The sequence below is a fragment of the Palaemon carinicauda genome, chromosome 18, assembly GCF_036898095.1.
Source record: "Palaemon carinicauda isolate YSFRI2023 chromosome 18, ASM3689809v2, whole genome shotgun sequence".
Lineage (NCBI taxonomy): Eukaryota > Metazoa > Arthropoda > Malacostraca > Decapoda > Palaemonidae > Palaemon > Palaemon carinicauda.
This window is the reverse complement of record NC_090742.1, coordinates 32,100,842-32,118,052: the sequence shown is the minus strand read 5'-3', so window position 1 is coordinate 32,118,052 and position 17,211 is coordinate 32,100,842. Positions and strand designations below refer to the sequence as shown.

Below are 17,211 nucleotides of genomic sequence, written 5' to 3'. Positions count from 1 at the left end.
TACTTTGCAGAGATTTATTTTGCTTGAAGGCCACGGAGGTTGCTATATCTCTAACTTCGTGCGTCTTAACCTTAAGCAAACATCGGTCTTTCTCATTCAAGTGAGAATGAGCTTCTCGTATTAAAAAAATCTGATAAAATATGACAAAGAATTCTTTGACATAGGCAATGAAGGTTTCTTAACTGAGCACCATAATGCCTCAGATTTCCCTCGTAATGACTTAGTACGAGCTAAATCGAACTTAAGAGCTCTAACAGGACATAATACTCTTTCCAGTTCGTTGCCTACGATCTCTGATAAGCAAGGAATATCAAAAGATTTAGGCCAAGGACGAGAAGGTAGTTCATTTTTGGCCAGGAAACCAAGTTGAAGTGAACAAGTGGTTTTTTTCTGTAGAAAACCCGATGTTCTTACTGAAGGCATGAAGTTCACTGACCCTTTTAGCCGAAGCCAAGCACACTAGGAAAAGTGTCTTGAGGGTGAGATCCTTCAGGGAGGCTGAATGTAATGGCTCAAACCTGTCTGACATGAGGAACCTTAGGACCACGTCTAAGTTCCATCCAGGAGTTGCCAAACGACGTTCCTTAGAGGTCTCGAAAGACTTAAGGAGATCTTGGAGATCTTTATTGTTGGAAAGATCTAAGCCTCTATGTCGAAAGACCGAAGCCAACATGCTCCTGTAGCCCTTAATCGTGGGAGCTGAAAGGGAGCGAACCTTTCTCAGATGTAAAAGAAAATCTGCGATTTGGGCTACAGAGGTACTGGACGAGGACACAGATGCTGACTTGCACCAGTCTCGAAAGACTTCCCACTTCGACTGGTATACTCTAATGGTAGAAGCTCTCCTAGCTCTTGCAATCGCACTGACTGCCTCCTTCGAAAAACCTCTAGCTCTTGAGAGTCTTTCGATAGTGTGAAGGAAGTCAGACGAAGAGCGGGGAGGCTTTGATGGACATTCTTTACGTGGGGCTGACGTAACAGATCTACCCTTAGAGGAAGACTTCTTGGAAAGTCTACCAGCCATTGAAGTACCTCGGTGAACCACTCTCTCGCGGGCCAGAGGGTAGCAACCAACGTCAACCTTGTCCCTCCGTGAGAGGCGAACTTCTGCAGTACCTTGTTGACTATCTTGAATGGTGGGAATGCACATAAGTCCATAAAAGACCAATCCAGTAGAAACGCGTCTATGTAGATTGCTTCTGTATCTAGGACTGGAGAGCAAAAGATTGGTAACCTTTTGGTCAACGAGGAGGCAAAGAGGTCTATGGTTGGTTGACCCCAAGAAGCCCAAAGACTCTTGCCCACGTCCTTGTGGAGGGTCCATTCCGTGGGTATCACCTGACCCCTCCGACTGAGACAGTCTGCCAAGACGTTCAAGTCCCCCTGGATGAATCTCGTCAACAGGGAGATGCCTCGAATTCTAGACCATAAGAGAAGGTCCCTTGCGATCTCGAGCAGCGTGAAGGAGTGTGTGCCTCCTTGCTTGGAGATGTACGCCAAAGTTGTGGTGTTGTCTGAGTTGACCTCTACCACTTAGTTTCGAAGACGCTTCCTAATATCATCAAGGCCAAGTGGACTGCTAATAGCTCCTTGCCGTTGATGTGCATGCTCTTCTGACTTGATGTCCACAGACCAGCGCATTCCCGACCGTCCAGGGTCGCACCCAACCCAAACCCGACGCGTCTGAGAACAACACGTGGTTTGGGTTCTTGACTGCTAGGGATAGTCCCTCTCTCAGACTGATATTGCTGTCCCACCATTTCAGGCATGCCTTTATTGGTTCGGAGACTGGGAATGATACCGTCTCTAATGTCTTGTCCTAGTTCCAGTGAGAGGCTAGATGGAACCGGAGAGGCAGAAGGGGTAGTCTCCCTAGTGAGACAAACTGCTCCAGGGATGAGAGAGTCCCTACGAGACTGTTCCAACTCCTGACTGAATAAACGTTTCTTTTCAGCATTAGTTGGACTTCGAGCAGGGCTTGACTGCGAATCTCCATCCCCAAAAATACAATAATCTGGGATGGGATCAGTTGGGACTTTTAGGTTGACCACAAGTCCCAACTCCCTGGCCAGACTCAACGTCCAATGTAGATCCTGCAGACAGTGAAGGCTGGACGATGCTCTGAGAAGCCAGTCGTCCAAGTACAGGGAGGCTTGGATCCCCGACAGCTCGAAACTGGTACCCCACATTCCTGTAAACAAACCTCAGAAACGGTTGGGAATCCGGGTGTATAGGAATGTGGAAGTATGCCTCCTGAAGGTCGAGAGAGACCATCCAGTCGCCTTCCATAAATGCTGTCAAGACAGCCTGGAAGACTTCATCGTGAAGTTTGTCTTGACAATGAACACATTGAGCGCACTTGCCTCTTACGTACTCCTGCAGTGAACATGGCTGCCAAATCATGGAGCCATCCCTGAGGGACTTGTTCCTGCAGAGAACGTGGCTGTCAGATCATTGGAGCCATCCCTGAAAGCCTTGTTTATGCATGACATAATTGTACAGCAAAACTTCAAAGGCTCGAAAACAGCTGTGAAGTTGACCTGTAAAATCTTGGAGCGTCTCATGGCCAGGCGCCAGGGAGAGTCTATGAGGTTTGAGAAGTCTATCTGGGCAGAGGCAGGAACTCCCAAGCCGAGAACTTCTCTCGTGTCATATCAGACTCTCGCTCTATAAGCCAGTTTAAAAGAAGGGAAAGCAAAGGCTGTATCCCCCAAACTCCTCCTGGTGATAAACCAGTCGCCTAGCAAACGTAAAGCTCTCTAGGAGAGCGAGAGAGCACTAGCTTATAAAACAACGGCTTCGAAGTAGCTAGGCCTAGTGTAAGCTCTGACGTTTAGGCGAACGAGGAGCAGCAGTTACAAAAAGATCCGGACAAAGATCCTTAAAAATCAGCATGATTTATTTAAAGTCCATAGAGGGCTAAGCAGCTTTAGGCTCCTCTCCGTCTGAGAGTCCTCAAGGGAATATCAGTAGGAGGGGGAACAGCAACTTCCTCATCTGAAGGAACCTTGTCCGATAATAGCTGAGTCTCAAGCAAGGGAGAGACCTACCGTGGTGGCAATGCTTTACAAGCAGAGTCCACACGCACTGGTGCATTAGTAGCGGACCAGGACGCAACGTCATGTAACTGCTTGACAGTCTGTGAACTGTCAACAACAACAGGTGCGAGAGACCAGGACGCAACGTCATGTAACTGCTTGACAGTCTGTGAACTGTCAACAACAACAGGTGCGTGAGGACGCACAGCGTCCACTCGAGACTGCTTTGACCGCCTAGACTGAGCAGTCAAAACAACTCTAGAATGCGGAGGTTGACGCTCAGCGTCAAAACAAGTCAACTCCGATTGTTAGCGAACGTCCTGAACGTCAACAGGAGCATCAGCAAGTGGCCTAACGTCCAAATGTGGCTGAAAATCCACACGAGACCGCATCGAGAGTGGTTCTAAACAACCTGACTGACGTGACTTAGCTACGCTAACGTCAACAGGACGCACAAAGGAACGTTAGGGTGGCTGAAAGCCAGGATCTCGATGAGATAAACGGCTAGGCTCAACGGACTTATCGGCAGAATAGTCTTCCATAAGGGAGGCAAGCTTATTCTGCATGTCTTGCCGTACAACCCATTTAGGATCAACGGAAATGGTTGCGGTAAGAGACGAGGGTAACGTCTGTGACCGCAAAACCTTGCCAACAAAAAGACTCTCGGAGTCTGTGTTACGCTTTTGTTAGGCGGCGAGCAGTCTTCCGATGACTGCATAGGGTCAGAGCTGTCCTAATGGCTACAACCAGGACGCTGGACCTGTCCTGAAAGGACTGACTTTCGCTTAAGGGCCTCGAAACCTTGTTTCAGATTTCTTATGCGAAAAGCCTTCAGATGACGAGGAGAAAATCGTCTCTCTCGCCTTATGGTAGGGGTGATCTTGGTAAGATACACCCGATACCATAGAGGGAACGTCTGTTCGCTGATCAAGGCCTCTCGAACCCATAAGTCGTACGACATTACTTCTCCCCTGGGCTTGGGAGCTTGCAAGAGGTCCCGGACTAGGCGAACGACAGGCACGAACAGACGAACCCTCAGTCGCAACACTGATAACACTTTGCGCAATATCACTTTATCACTACGACTTTCTGTTTTGCACTTATTTCACTGAAATCGAAACTTTTACTGATTTCTACCTGAAGCACGCAATTCTACCCTCATCAAAAGGTAGTAATTGCGAAATCAGTCGTATAATGCAAGCACATTAATACTAGCAAAAAAAACAGTAAACATATTTTAAGATAAAAAATTCAGTGGCTGGGGAAGAGACTAAACACTAGTTCATTCAAAACTACGTTTTCAATCTCTCACCGTACATTGCCTGGGGACGAGAATAAAAAACTAAAAACGTTTTATCCTTTCTCCCCGTACAGAGAATAGGGACGAGAGTAACTCGAGAACAACGTTACCCGCTTGAACGGAACGTTTTCTCTCCTCTCTCTCCCTCCGTCTCTATCTTTCTCTCTATCTCTCTCTTGATTTCGCACCTAAGAGAAGAGCCCACTTACGTTTCGTCAAAAAAACATGTTATTTGACCAAAGGAAAAAACTGAAAGGTTTTTCAATTAAAAAGTTCCTTTAAAATAGAATTTAAAACATTTAAGCTTTGAAAGAAGAATGAACAAAACGTCAGAATCGATTTACTCTTTCTGCAAAGTGAAACCGTGATACTCTCTCTCTCTATCGTAACGATAGAGCGCAAACTGCGTAGCATAAATAAACTAAACTTAGTTCATCTTTGAAACAGTACGAAGACTATTCAAAGAAAATCTTTCATAAAATATCTATTAAAAAATATTCATTTAAAAAGTTTTAAATCATTAGCTCTTTAAAAGCTATTTACGATTGAAAGGGCTCAACGTTATTTAACTTCGGTTTCCAAGTTAGGACCGCCTACTCTCAGGAAAGGTCGCATATAAACAAATCATTAAAATTTATTTTCATGTTTATTATAAATGGAAAGTTAATCGAAGAGGCCTAATAAAGGCGGTGAGATATAAAATATATAGAGGAAAATCTATAATTAATTTATAACGTGATAAGATAATTGCTAAAAGCCTAAACACACTTCCGTCTAAGGGAAGGGTCGGCCATTTAAAAGTCAAAGAAAGTCCATACTCTCTTTGTCATCAAAAATTAAATCTATCCAAAAACGAGTTCAAGGATTTATTTGAAGAAAAATGTTATTTTCATTAGTAAAATAAATTTTTGAATATACTTACCCGATGATCATGTAGCTGTCAACTCTGTTGCCCGACAGAAATCTACGGTCGGGATACGCCAGCGATCGCTATACAGGTGGGGGTGTACACAACAGCGCCATCTGTGAGTAAGTACTCAAGTACTTCTTGTCAACAAGAACTCAATTTTCTCCTCGGTCCACTGGTTCTCTATGGGGAGGAAGGGCGGGTCCTTAAATTCATGATCATCGGGTAAGTATATTCAAAAATTTATTTTACTAATGAAAATAACATTTTTCAATATTAATCTTACCCGATGATCATGTAGCTGATTCACACCCAGGGTGGTGGGTGGAGACCAGCATACATGTTAACAAAGAAGCTAAGTATCCCGTATCTTATTTTAGCCGTTATTCAAAATAACAAACATAAAATAAATAAGTACCTGGTAAGGAAGTCGACTTGAACCATTACTCTGCCTTTTTAAGTACGTCTTCCTTACTGAGCCTAGCGATCCTCTTAGGATGCTGAGCGACTCCTAGGTGCTGAAGTATTAAGGGCTGCAACCCATACTAAAGGACCTCATCACAACCTCTAATCTAGGCGCTTCTCAAGAAAGAATTTGACCACCCGCCAAATCAACCTGGATGCGGAAGGCTTCTTAGCCTTCCGGACAACCCAGAAATATTTCAAGAGAAAGATTAAAAAGGTTCTGGAATTAGGGAATTGTAGTGGAGCCTCCACCACTACTGCACTCGTTGCTACGAATGGTCCCAGAGTGTAGCAGTTCTCGTAAAGAGACTGGACATTCTTAAGATAAAAGACGCGAACACTGATTAGCTTTTCCAAAAGGTTGCGTCGAAAATATTTTGCAGAGATCTATTTTATTAAAAGGTCACGGAAGTTGTGATAGCTCTAACTTCGTGTGTCCTTACCTTCAGCCAAGCTTGGTCTTCCTCAATCAGAAGGGAATGAGCTTCTCGTATTAACAGTCTGAAAATAATAGGATAAAGAATTCTCTGACATAGGCAAAGATGAATTCTTAACTGAACACCATAAAGCTTCAGACGGGCCTCGTAAAGGTTTTTAAAATAGAACTTAAGAGCTCTACAGGACATAATACTCTTTCTAGTTCATTTCCAACCATATCGATAAGTTTGGAATAACGAACGATATTGGTCAAGGCCGAGAAGGCAGCTCGTGTTTGGCTAGAAAACCAAGATGTAGAACATGTAGCCGTTTCGGATGAAAATCCGATGTTCTTGCTGAAGGCATGAATCTCACTGACTCTTTTAGCTGGTAAAGCATATCAGGAAAAGAGTCTTAAAGGTGAGATCTTTCAGGGAGGCTGATTGAAGTGGTTCGAACCTGTCTAACATAAGGAATCTTAGAACCACATCTAAATTCCAACCAGGTGTAACCAAACGACGCTCCTTCGTGGTCTCAAAAGACTTAAGGAGGTCCTGTAGATCTTTATTGTTAAAAAGATCTAAGCCTCTGTGACGGAAGACTGATGCCAACATGCTTCTGTAACCCTTGAAAGTGGGAGCTGAAAGAGATCGCTCTTTTCTCAGATATAAGAGGAAGTCAGCTATTTGAGTTACAGAGGTACTGGTCGAGGATACGGATACTGACTTGCACCAGTTTAGGAAGATTCCCCACTTCGATTGGTAGACTCTAAGGGTGGATGTTCTCCTTGCTCTAACAATCGCTCTGGTTGCCTCCTTCGAAAAACCTCTAGTTCTCGAGAGTCTTTCGATACTCTGAAGGCAGTGAGACGAAGAGCGTGGAGGCCTTGGAGTACCTTCTGACGCGTGGCAGACGTAGCAGGTCCACCCTTAGGGGAAGAGTTCTGGGAACGTCTACTAGCCATCGAAGTACCTCGGTAAGTTATTCTCTCGCGGGCCAGAGGGAAACAACTAGTGTCAACTTTGTCCCAACGTGAGAGGAGAACTTCTGCAGTACCTTGTTGACAAACTAGAACGGAGGGAATGCATATAGATCTAGATGAGACTAATCTAGCAGAAAGGCATCTAAAAGAACCACTGCTGGGTCCGGGATAGGTGAGCAAAGTATTGAGAGCCTCTTGGACATCGAGGTTGCGAAGAGATCTATGGTTGGCTGGCCCCAGGTGACCCAAAGTCTCTTGCATACATCTCTGTGGAGGGTCCAATATGTTGGAATTATTGTCCCTTCCTACTGAGACAAACTGCTAAGACATTCAAGTTGCCTTGGAAGAAATTTGTTACTAGTGAAAAGTCTAGACCTGTTGAACAGGAGAGGAGGTCACTAGCGAACTCGCACCATGTCAGAGAGTAGGTCCCTCCTTGCTAGGAGATGAACATCAAAGCAGGGAGTTGTCCGTGTTGACCTCCATTACTTTGTCTTGAAGGAGAGACCTGAAGCTTTTCCAGGTCAGACTTACTGCCAGAAGCTTCTTGCAGTTAAAATGCATTGTCCTTTGACGCGAGTTCCATAATCCCGAGCATTCCCTACCGCCTAAGGTCGCACCCCAGCCTACGTCCGATGCGTCTGAGAAGAGAACGTGGTTGGGAGTCTGAACAGTCAGGGGAAGACCCTATAAAAGGTTGATAAAGTCCTTTCCTCAGGTTAGACCAGACTTATCTTCCGGAAACCGGGATCGAGACCGCTTCTAGCGTCTTGTCCTTTTCCAGTGAAGAGCTAGATGAAACCGAAGAGGACGGAGGTGTAGTCTTCCAAGTGACACCAAATGCACCACGGATGACAGTGTCCTAACCAGACTCATCCACAGCCTGACAGGGCCGTATTCCTTCTTCAGCATCTTCTGGATGGATAGCAGGGCTGGGGATTGATCTTCTTGTTCAGCCATGTCCTCATCAGAGGGTTCCTCATCCGAAACTGATGAGGAAACGGCAACGGAGTGGGCAACGTCTGACTCGCTGAATCCGGTCGCACTGGTGGATGCGTGACGGAGCCGGACACAAGATCATGGTACTGCTGCACAGTCTGTGAACTGTCAACCATGGGGAAGCGAGGAAGTACAGCGACAACCCGAAACTGTCTAGACTGTCTGGGTAGTACAGACAACCCCTTATCGGGTTGCTGAGGTTGCCGCACTGCGTCACAACAAGTCACCTCTGCTGGTTGTTGAACGTCTTCCCAGTGATACACTGAACGTCCACAACCACCTCCGAGAGTAGCATAACATCAACGTGCGACTGGCAACCCATACTGGGTCGCACCGTTGGAGGAACCATCGCAACTGGCGGACGTGAGTAGGATACCTCAGCGTCAACAGGGCGTACAACCAACCGGTAGGAAGGTCGTTGGCAAGAAGGGTCTTCTCCGTAAAAAATCCTCTATCAAGGACTAAGCTTGGACTGCATGTCTTGCAACAAAGCCCAAGGTCTATGGGAGCAGGTGTGGCAACAGACGGGGTTAGCGACTGAAGCGGAACCATTTACCCTCCCTGGAAGCATGTTATGCTTAAATAAAAGTCCATAGGAGGCTAAGCAGCTTAAGGCTCCTCTCCAAATGACAGAGTCCTCAAGGCAATATCAGAAGGAGGGAGAACAGCACTTTCTCATCTACAGGAACCATATCCGAGAAAAGCTAGGTTCTCTCAGTGAGGGTTTCACTGGTGCAAAAGCAGCAGACCAGAAGGCAACGTTATGAAACTGCTTGACAGTCTGTGAACTGTCAAAAACTGAACTGTCAACCACAACAGGAGCGTGAGGACATACAGCACTGGTGTATAAGTAGCAGACCAGAAGGCAACGTCATGTAACTGTTTGACAGTCTGTGAGTTGGCAACAACCAAAGTTGTGTGGGGAAGCCTCAACTCCTGACTGACTAGTTTGCTGCTGGCGAGTGGCGGTAACCACAGTGTGTTGCGGAGGCTGACACACCGTGTCAAAACACGGCAGCTTGTGGTAGCTCACGCACGGCAACGGAGTGCTCTGTGTGTGGGAGTCATCATACATCTGGCAGGGTTGACTGTGCATGGGTGGAGGAGCTCTCACAACAAGAGTGTGAGAGCAGGAAGCCATGCCGGGCGCACAACCGTGGGAGGTGTAGGCCCACGGGTGCATCGTCAACCTTCTCCGCAGTCGGAGTGTGGGAGCTGGCAACAACAAAAGCAGAGTGCTGGTGCGTGGGAGGGGCTGCGGTGGGTTGAGGAGCATGCGGTATGGTATGCGGAGCATGCTGTAAGGTATGCGGCTCAAGCTGCATGGTATGCGGAGCATGCTGTAAGGTATGCAGAGCATGCTGCATGGGCTGCGGAGAATGCCGCATAGTGCTGGAACCCGGCAGCTCTACAGAACCTTCCCACTGCTGATGCGGTAGCTCACGCATGTTAGCAGATGGTGCAGCAAGAACATGCGTCTGGCAGGGTGGACTGCGCATCGGTGGTGGAGCTCTCACAGGTGGAGGGTGGGAGCAGGCAGCCGCAGTATCTGCTGAGCGCACAACCTCGGCGGGTTGTAGGTTAACAGGTGCATTGTCAACCTTCCAGCACGATACTCCTGCATGAAGGAGCAAGCTGAGACTGTATAGTCTGCAGCATGGACCACTAGGGTCTATGAAAGACAACAACAAACGGAGCTACTGTCCGTTGTGACTGAGGGTCTAAAACAGCTGGTGCGGCAACAGACGGAGTTACTGCCTGTTGCGGTACCACCTTGCCTCTCTTGGGAGGTGTGCAGTTGTCGTACTGCAGCGAGTCCGAACTGACCCAGTGGCTACACCTAGGCCGTTGGACTTGCGCGGAAGGGACCGACTTGCACTTAAAAGCTGCAAGATTTGGTCCATGGTTTCTGCGAGAAACCTCTTCTGCAGACGAGGAATAAATGGGCTCTCTCGTCTTTGTGTGGGTGGGGTGATCACGTCGGCAACGTGTGTAGATACACCCGAAACCACGGAGGGAAACGTTTGTTCGTCGATCAAGACCTGTGGAACCCATAAGTCCTTCGACATTACTTCTCCCCTGGGCTTGGGAGCTTGTAAGAGGTATCGGACAAGGTGAACAACTGGCACGAACAAACGAACCCTCGAACGCAACACTGTAACACTTTGCGCATATCACTTTATCACTTTTGATTTTCTGTTTGCACTTATTTCACTGAACTCGAAACTTTAAGTGGTTTGTACCTGAAACACGCAATCCTATCCTTCATTAAAAGGTAGTAATTGCGAAAACAGTATTACAATGTAACAGAAAAACATAATGAAAGATAAAGAATTCAGTGGCTGGAAAAGAGACTAAACACTAGATCAAATAAACTACGTTTAAAATCTCTCACCGCATAAAGCCTGGGAACAAGAATAAAACTCTAGAAACGTTTTACCTTCTTCCCCTATAGCGACTAGGGAGAAGAGCAAAAAACAAGAACAACGTTACCCGCTTGAACGAAACGTTTATCCTCCTCTCTCTCCCTCCGTCTCTATCTCTCTCTCTCTCTCTCTTGACTTAGAACCTGAGAGATGAGCCCAATTATATATCGTTAAAACATATTATTTGTTAAAGGAAAAAAACTGAAAGGTTTCCCAAATAAAAAGTTCCTTTATTAGAATTAAAACCATTTAAGCTAAGAAAGAATGAACGAAACGCTAGAATCGGTTTACTCTTACTGCAACGTGAAACCGTGAAATACTCTCTCTCTATCGTAACGATAGAGCGCAAGTTGAACGTTCTGAACGTCAACAACTGCGGAGACTAAACAAAACGTTAGTTCAACTTTGAAAACAGTACGAGACTATCAAAGAAATTCTTTCAAAAACATTAAAATTAAAATAGCATAAATTCTTAACAGGAAAAACGGTATGACGGGCTCAATGTTAAATAACTTCGGTTCCAAGTAAGGACCGCCTACTATTAGGAAAGGTCGCATATAAACAAACATAAAAATTAATTTTTATAAGTTTATAATAAATGGAAAGTTAATCGAAGAGGCCTATAAATGGCGGAGAGATATAAAATAAATCTATAACTTTGTTAAGCAAAATTACCAAAAACCTAAACACACTTCCGTCTAAGGGAAGGGTGGGTCATAAAAAGTGAAAGAGAGTCTATACTCTCTTCGACACCAACACTTCCGTCTAAGGGAAGGGTCGGCCATTTAAAAGTGAAAGAGAGTCCATACTCTCTTCGTCACCATAATAAAATCTATCCAAAACGAGTTCAAGTTTTGAAATGAAGATAAAACCCCTGCATAGCGAAAGCTCAAAACTGGAATAGTGTACTTCACCAAAAAGTTGTGAAAACAAATCCAGTTAGGGACGGCGTATTAGTAGGTCTTGCCGGAGGCACGACAGAGGAAAAATTAAGTTCTTGTTGACAAGAAGTACTTGAGTACCTACTCACAGATGGCGCTGTTGTGTACACCCCCACCTGTATAGCGATCGCTGGCGTATCCCGACCGTAGATTTCTGTCGGGCAACAGAGTTGACAGCTACATGATCATCGGGTAAGATTAATATTGAAAAACACCTGTACTGCAAAAGCTCAAACCAAATTAAAGTACTGTACTTCACCAAATATGATGGGAAAAACTCCAGGTTCAACAGCGAGTAAAAGTACGTCTTGTCGACACGTCGACAGAGAAGAAAATTGAAGGTTTTGTTTACATCCGAGAGTGGTATCTGGCCGACAGTTGGCGCTGGTGGGCACACCCGCAACCTGCATAGCGATCGCTCGCGAGTTTTTTATGTATGTGTCTGTCGAGCAACAGAGTTGCAGCTATTATATATTCACCGGCTAAGTTAAATATTTAAAACTAACCATTCTTTGCATTCAGATCTTCCCAGACTGTTCCATCCTGTACTAGGTATGCAGTTAATTCTTACAGCCTGGCTCCTCCATCATAAAGCTCAACACTACACAGTAGTCTAGAAACTTTATTTCAGCTGTGGCCAGATTGTGGAATAGTCTTCCTTATCAGGCAGTGGAATTAGTAGTACTGTACTTCAAAAGTTCATACTTGGAGCAAATGTTTTCTCTCTTCATAGTTTATATATGGCAGATCTATTTTGAAATTGTGACTGATTTTAATATATTTCATATTATCTATTTATTAATTCTCATAAATAGTTTATTTATTTTCTTATTTCCTTTCCTACTGGGCTACTTTACTTGAGGGAGCCCTCAGGCTGGTACCATCTTGCTTTTCCAACTACGGTTGTAGCTTAGCTAATAATAATAATAATAATAATAATAATAATAATAATAATAACAAAGAATGAGGAGCATCCTTAATGGGTTACAGTTAGCACCTGACCCATGGACATATTTCTGATGAAATTTAAGGAAAGAGCTACTCATCTGATGCTGTGGGCCATAACCTTTTCCAGCTTCAAGCTCTAGTCATCTACTCTTTCATGTAACTGTTTGTTGATGATCTCTGACATGAGAAATGCTGATGCTGTGGCATTATTAGACAAAGGTCTATAAGGCAACCTCCTCCACAAATTAGGTACCTTACTGGACCCCTGACCTCCGCCGAACTCTCAAGGTAGAACCGCAAGATTCTCACTGGACAAAAGAAATTTTTGCAAGGTCGTAACCCATAATGGCTTCCAAATAGGTAATCTTTATATGCCAAGGCAATGTTTTTGTGAGGAAATCATTCTTGGCCAGGAACTCAGAAAGGAAAGAGATTACTCCTTCCTCCAAAAACCCCACTTTAGCTAAAAGGGCCTGCACTTCCCTTGCCCATATAGTGGAGGACTTGACTGTCGAATTCCTCATAGAATGTCTGCAATGGTTTGAAGGGAGACTGCCTCAGAAACTGTAAAACCATGGTTACTTTCCACCCAACTCTCTTTTCAATTTTCTGCATCTCTATGATAGGGGACCCAATTGTGCCTATAGGCACAGAAAAGTTGGCATTTAATATGTTGTTGAGAACATTAGACAGCATAGACCTGTAACTCTTGATGTATGGGATCAAATACTTCTTTTAGCACATAAGAAATCTGAGGATCTTAATTATACAGTACACTTGCATTGTGAATGGAATGCACCTCAATTTGCCCCAACTGTATTAAATTCTCCACTTATGCTGGCAAAGCTTATTTGTGAATTTTCTCTTGGATGCTATAATGGAAAATCAAACAGATTTTGAAATCCTCTTGTTATGAGAAGACAATGGAGATTCCATGCAGTTAGATGAAGCAGGAGGGGGTTCTGGTGCATGGGATGGAATGCAACTGTCTGAGAATATCTAGACTTCTTGGTGAGGCAATTGGTTTACTTGTAGAGGTTATAGGTTCATGAGCCAGTTCCTCTATGCCCAATGAGGAGCTATGAGAGTCATCCTTGCATTATGAGCACTTTTGGAACTTGTTGAGAACTTGATGGATCATGAAAAATGGGGAAACATGTATATGTCTCAGTTTTGGACACAACTGCAGCTAGGCATCCATTGCCCAAGCCAGGAGATTCAGTACTGGAGAACAATAAATGTCAACTTTGCTCAGTGGTTGCAAGCATGTCCGCAGTTAGCTTCCCCCTTGTTTTTCACAGGTCTAGAAACACCTAGGGATATAAAGACCACTTTGTGAAAATAATCTGATTTCTCTGACTAAGCTGTTTTGACAGAACATTCTGCTTCCAAAGCACAAACCTGGTGTAGAGTGATGTCCCTCTCCTATGTAAAACATAACACATCTTTGCCAACAGAAACAGGGTTCCCAACTAAGTCCTGCCCTGTTTTCTGATATATGCTAGGGTTGTGACTATCCAAAGAAATAATAATGACCTAACCAATTAACAGACTCTCCACACTTCTTAGGTCCTTCCTGACTGCCAACATCACCAGTTGAAAACAGGAACAGTTAACTAGGAAATGTGAAAACTTTTCTCCTGCCAATAATTGTATTGCTTAACTGTCATTTGCTCTCCCCTCTCGATGAGGGACAGCAATGAACTTCCAGAAGATATATTGAAATAAAAAAATTGTAACAAAGAATAAAAGCTACTAACATATTCAAGTTTACATAAACAATTCCTAAGAATTAGAACACAATCACTATAAAAATATATATTATCATTAAGATATACATAATGACTCACCTTTCCAAAGTTCTTGTCCCCGCCTTCCTCATCGGATGATTCATCTGATGATGACTCTAAAGAATCTGCTCTAGCTTTCACTGTAAAAATTAATAATGAGGAAATTACAGCAAGCAATAAAAATCTACTGTTACCTAACTGTAATTCTATACCTTACCATACATAAATAAAGTGTAGTTTAAGTAATATTTTATAAAGTGTTTTCCAATATTTTGCTAGTGTTGGCCATGGGACCATGAATAAATTTTCCAGTTAAAACAAGTAATGTGATAATCAGCTGGTAAGTGAAACATGAAAAGAGGGTCCACTTGTCCCAACTGCCAAAAGGGATTTTGACATAAGAAAAATCTATCTTTGGGTGAGATAGCTATGTATTAATATTATTATCATTATTATTACTAGCTGAGCTACAACTTTAGTTGGAAAAGCAGGATGTTTTAAGCCCAAGGGCTCCAACAGGGAATATAGCACAGTGAGGAAAGGAAAGAAAAAAAAGATAAAATATTTCAAGAGCAGTAACATTAAAATAAATATCTATATAAACTATAAAATCTTTAACAACACAAAAGGAAGAGGAATAAGATAGAATAGTGTGCTCGAGTGCACCCTCAAGCAAGAAAGTTTTGATGGAAGTTCCTCAAAAGGCAGCTTCTACTTGGGATATTTCCTACAAGTGATATACCAGAGAAATTTACCTGTAGAGGTATAGCAGGGTTCTAACTCCTGGAGCAAATACCCTGAGAGATATTATGTATGTAACAGGGACATGTTTAAAACAACCACGGCTATCGTTCCCTGAATAGAGCTAACCTTGTCTCGATGGACGTGGGATAGGATTGGATACGTAGGGGAGGCGTTACAACTCCGATCCCAGTGTATTACTGTAAACATGTTCGCTGGTTCGCCATTCCAGCAGCAGCCATCGTATGATGCGTGACCTCACACTGAGAATTGGGAGGGGATGAAAAGTAACGGGCGGGTCCAGCACGACAACATAACTATCACAGCCAAAAATAGATTTTTCCAATGTCAAAATACCCTTTTTGGGCTCGGCCATGTCATCCTGATGGAAGGTTCCTTTACGTAGCTTTCTAAGGGATATTTGCTACAGTGATACTCCCAGAGAATTAACTATAGGTCTCCAGAATTCCAACTCATGGCGCGAGTATCCTTAATATAGCTTTAAGGATATCGCATGATATCAGGGGACGTATTTTTAGATACGACACATAGCAATCTTCACCCCGAATAGATTTAACTCTTTGAGGAGGAAGAGTGGCGAACGAAAGGGGAGCCGTTATCAAGGTATCTGGTGGACCTCCTCTCCGTACTACTACGGGCCATCATTCCTTTGTCTGTAGCACTCAAGTTAAGTGCGCTCCCACGCTTTTCTCCGTGCTTGTTACGGATTTTGGGAATATTATCATGCAATCTCCAGCATCTTCATTCTCTGAAAAGTTGAGTATCTAATCTTTCCTGTGTATAATTTTAAGGCTCCCTTCTCACAGTTAAATTCGTATAATTTAAGTGTGTTTGGTTGAGCGTAGCTCACACTGGAGGCGGCCATTTTGAGACCGCTGTTGCATATTATAAATGCATTTTATTTAGTCAGTAGTGTGAAACTCCCGTTATTTAGCTATAGAATTTAGCTGGTTAGGCAAATTACACTAGTGAAGATATTGCATACAAATTTAATTATTCCTCTACCGATATGTAACTTTACTTTTCGTATACGACAGGGACCCTGGTGGTACCTACCTTGGCCGCGGTCCCCACCTAACTCGTTATGTATACGTTAGTAAAGTAATTCCCCATGTTTAACCTCAGCATATCGTTCCTTATTAATTCGGATGGAGACATATGTCCCCTAGAATTTATGGATAAGGTTCGATATTTTTCTCTTTTAGAGAAAAGAGGCTAAAGCCTTCCTCCCTCCCAGAGCCGCCGCCATTACAGGAGGCAACCCCTATCTTTCGTCTTCGCCGTTGAGTAGTAAACTCCGGCTTGCCTTAGATAGTTTTACACCGTCTGCCTTCTTTGCCGTCGAGTATCCCAGCTTTGAAGATTGTAGCTCAGGGTGTACTGTCTTGCAGCCGACAATATCACCGACAGGGGAATCTTGGTTCCTCTGCCTTCCACGATGTCATCGGCACAGGAAGCCATGCTTCCTTAGTTCAAGGCCGAAAGTAGGTGGCATACCTTCCACCGCCTTTCTCCCCTGTGAACTCTAAGACCCTTTCCCCTCCCCCCTCTGTCCTTTAGTGTTGGCCTAGCCGTCACAACATTCTATAGCCGATATTCTGACAGTCATCCCGGCTTGCCGGGTTAACTGCGTTGCCGGCCGGAACCCTACCAGCGGCGGTTAGGTTACCGCCTCGGCCACTTCCTCCTTATGTTCTTCCTTCACCGGAGGTGAATGCCCCGGGGGGAAAGACTGAGCCGGCCCTGATGGCTGCCGATGGGAAACCCATCATACTGTTGAGAACTCTTCAGTCCTCTCTTGGCCTGCCATCCACAAACCTTCCACAGTACAGCCGGCGGCAAGATTTGTGGATAGATGGAAGCTAGAATCAGATGCATTCCTCCCCTTCCATTACTGTAGATCTCTCATTCTGGCAAGGAGACAGTAGGTGGCAGTAGCCCTCCTACACTTCCAGTTATTGTGCTAAACCATAACAATAGGAAACCCTCCTTTCCATTCTTTCTCTCTCTCTATTGGCGGCACTAGCCTCACCCCGGAAGTATACCGGTAAAACTACGGTATACAACAATACAGTAGTTGGTAAAACTACAGTATACAATACAGTAGTACAAGTATTTCCAACATACTCTGTGTATCCTATCACAGTCTATTGTTGGGACCGCATAACATGTTGAGGTTGAAATAATCCCTCAACACCCATATGAATTCTATGATCATCGGGACACATATAAAACA

The 17,211-nt window shown here is 44.2% G+C and overlaps 1 protein-coding gene across 1 annotated transcript in view; it reads right to left on the bottom strand.

The window, feature by feature from the left end:
* The window catches only part of LOC137657749 (protein KRI1 homolog), a 216,275-nt gene that overhangs the window by 117,963 nt on the left and 81,101 nt on the right, over window positions 1-17,211 (bottom strand). Inside the window, exon 3 of the mRNA XM_068392221.1 lies at window positions 14,274-14,353. Coding sequence (XP_068248322.1) covers window positions 14,274-14,353 — 80 coding nt within the window. The remainder of the gene's footprint in view (window positions 1-14,273; window positions 14,354-17,211) is intronic.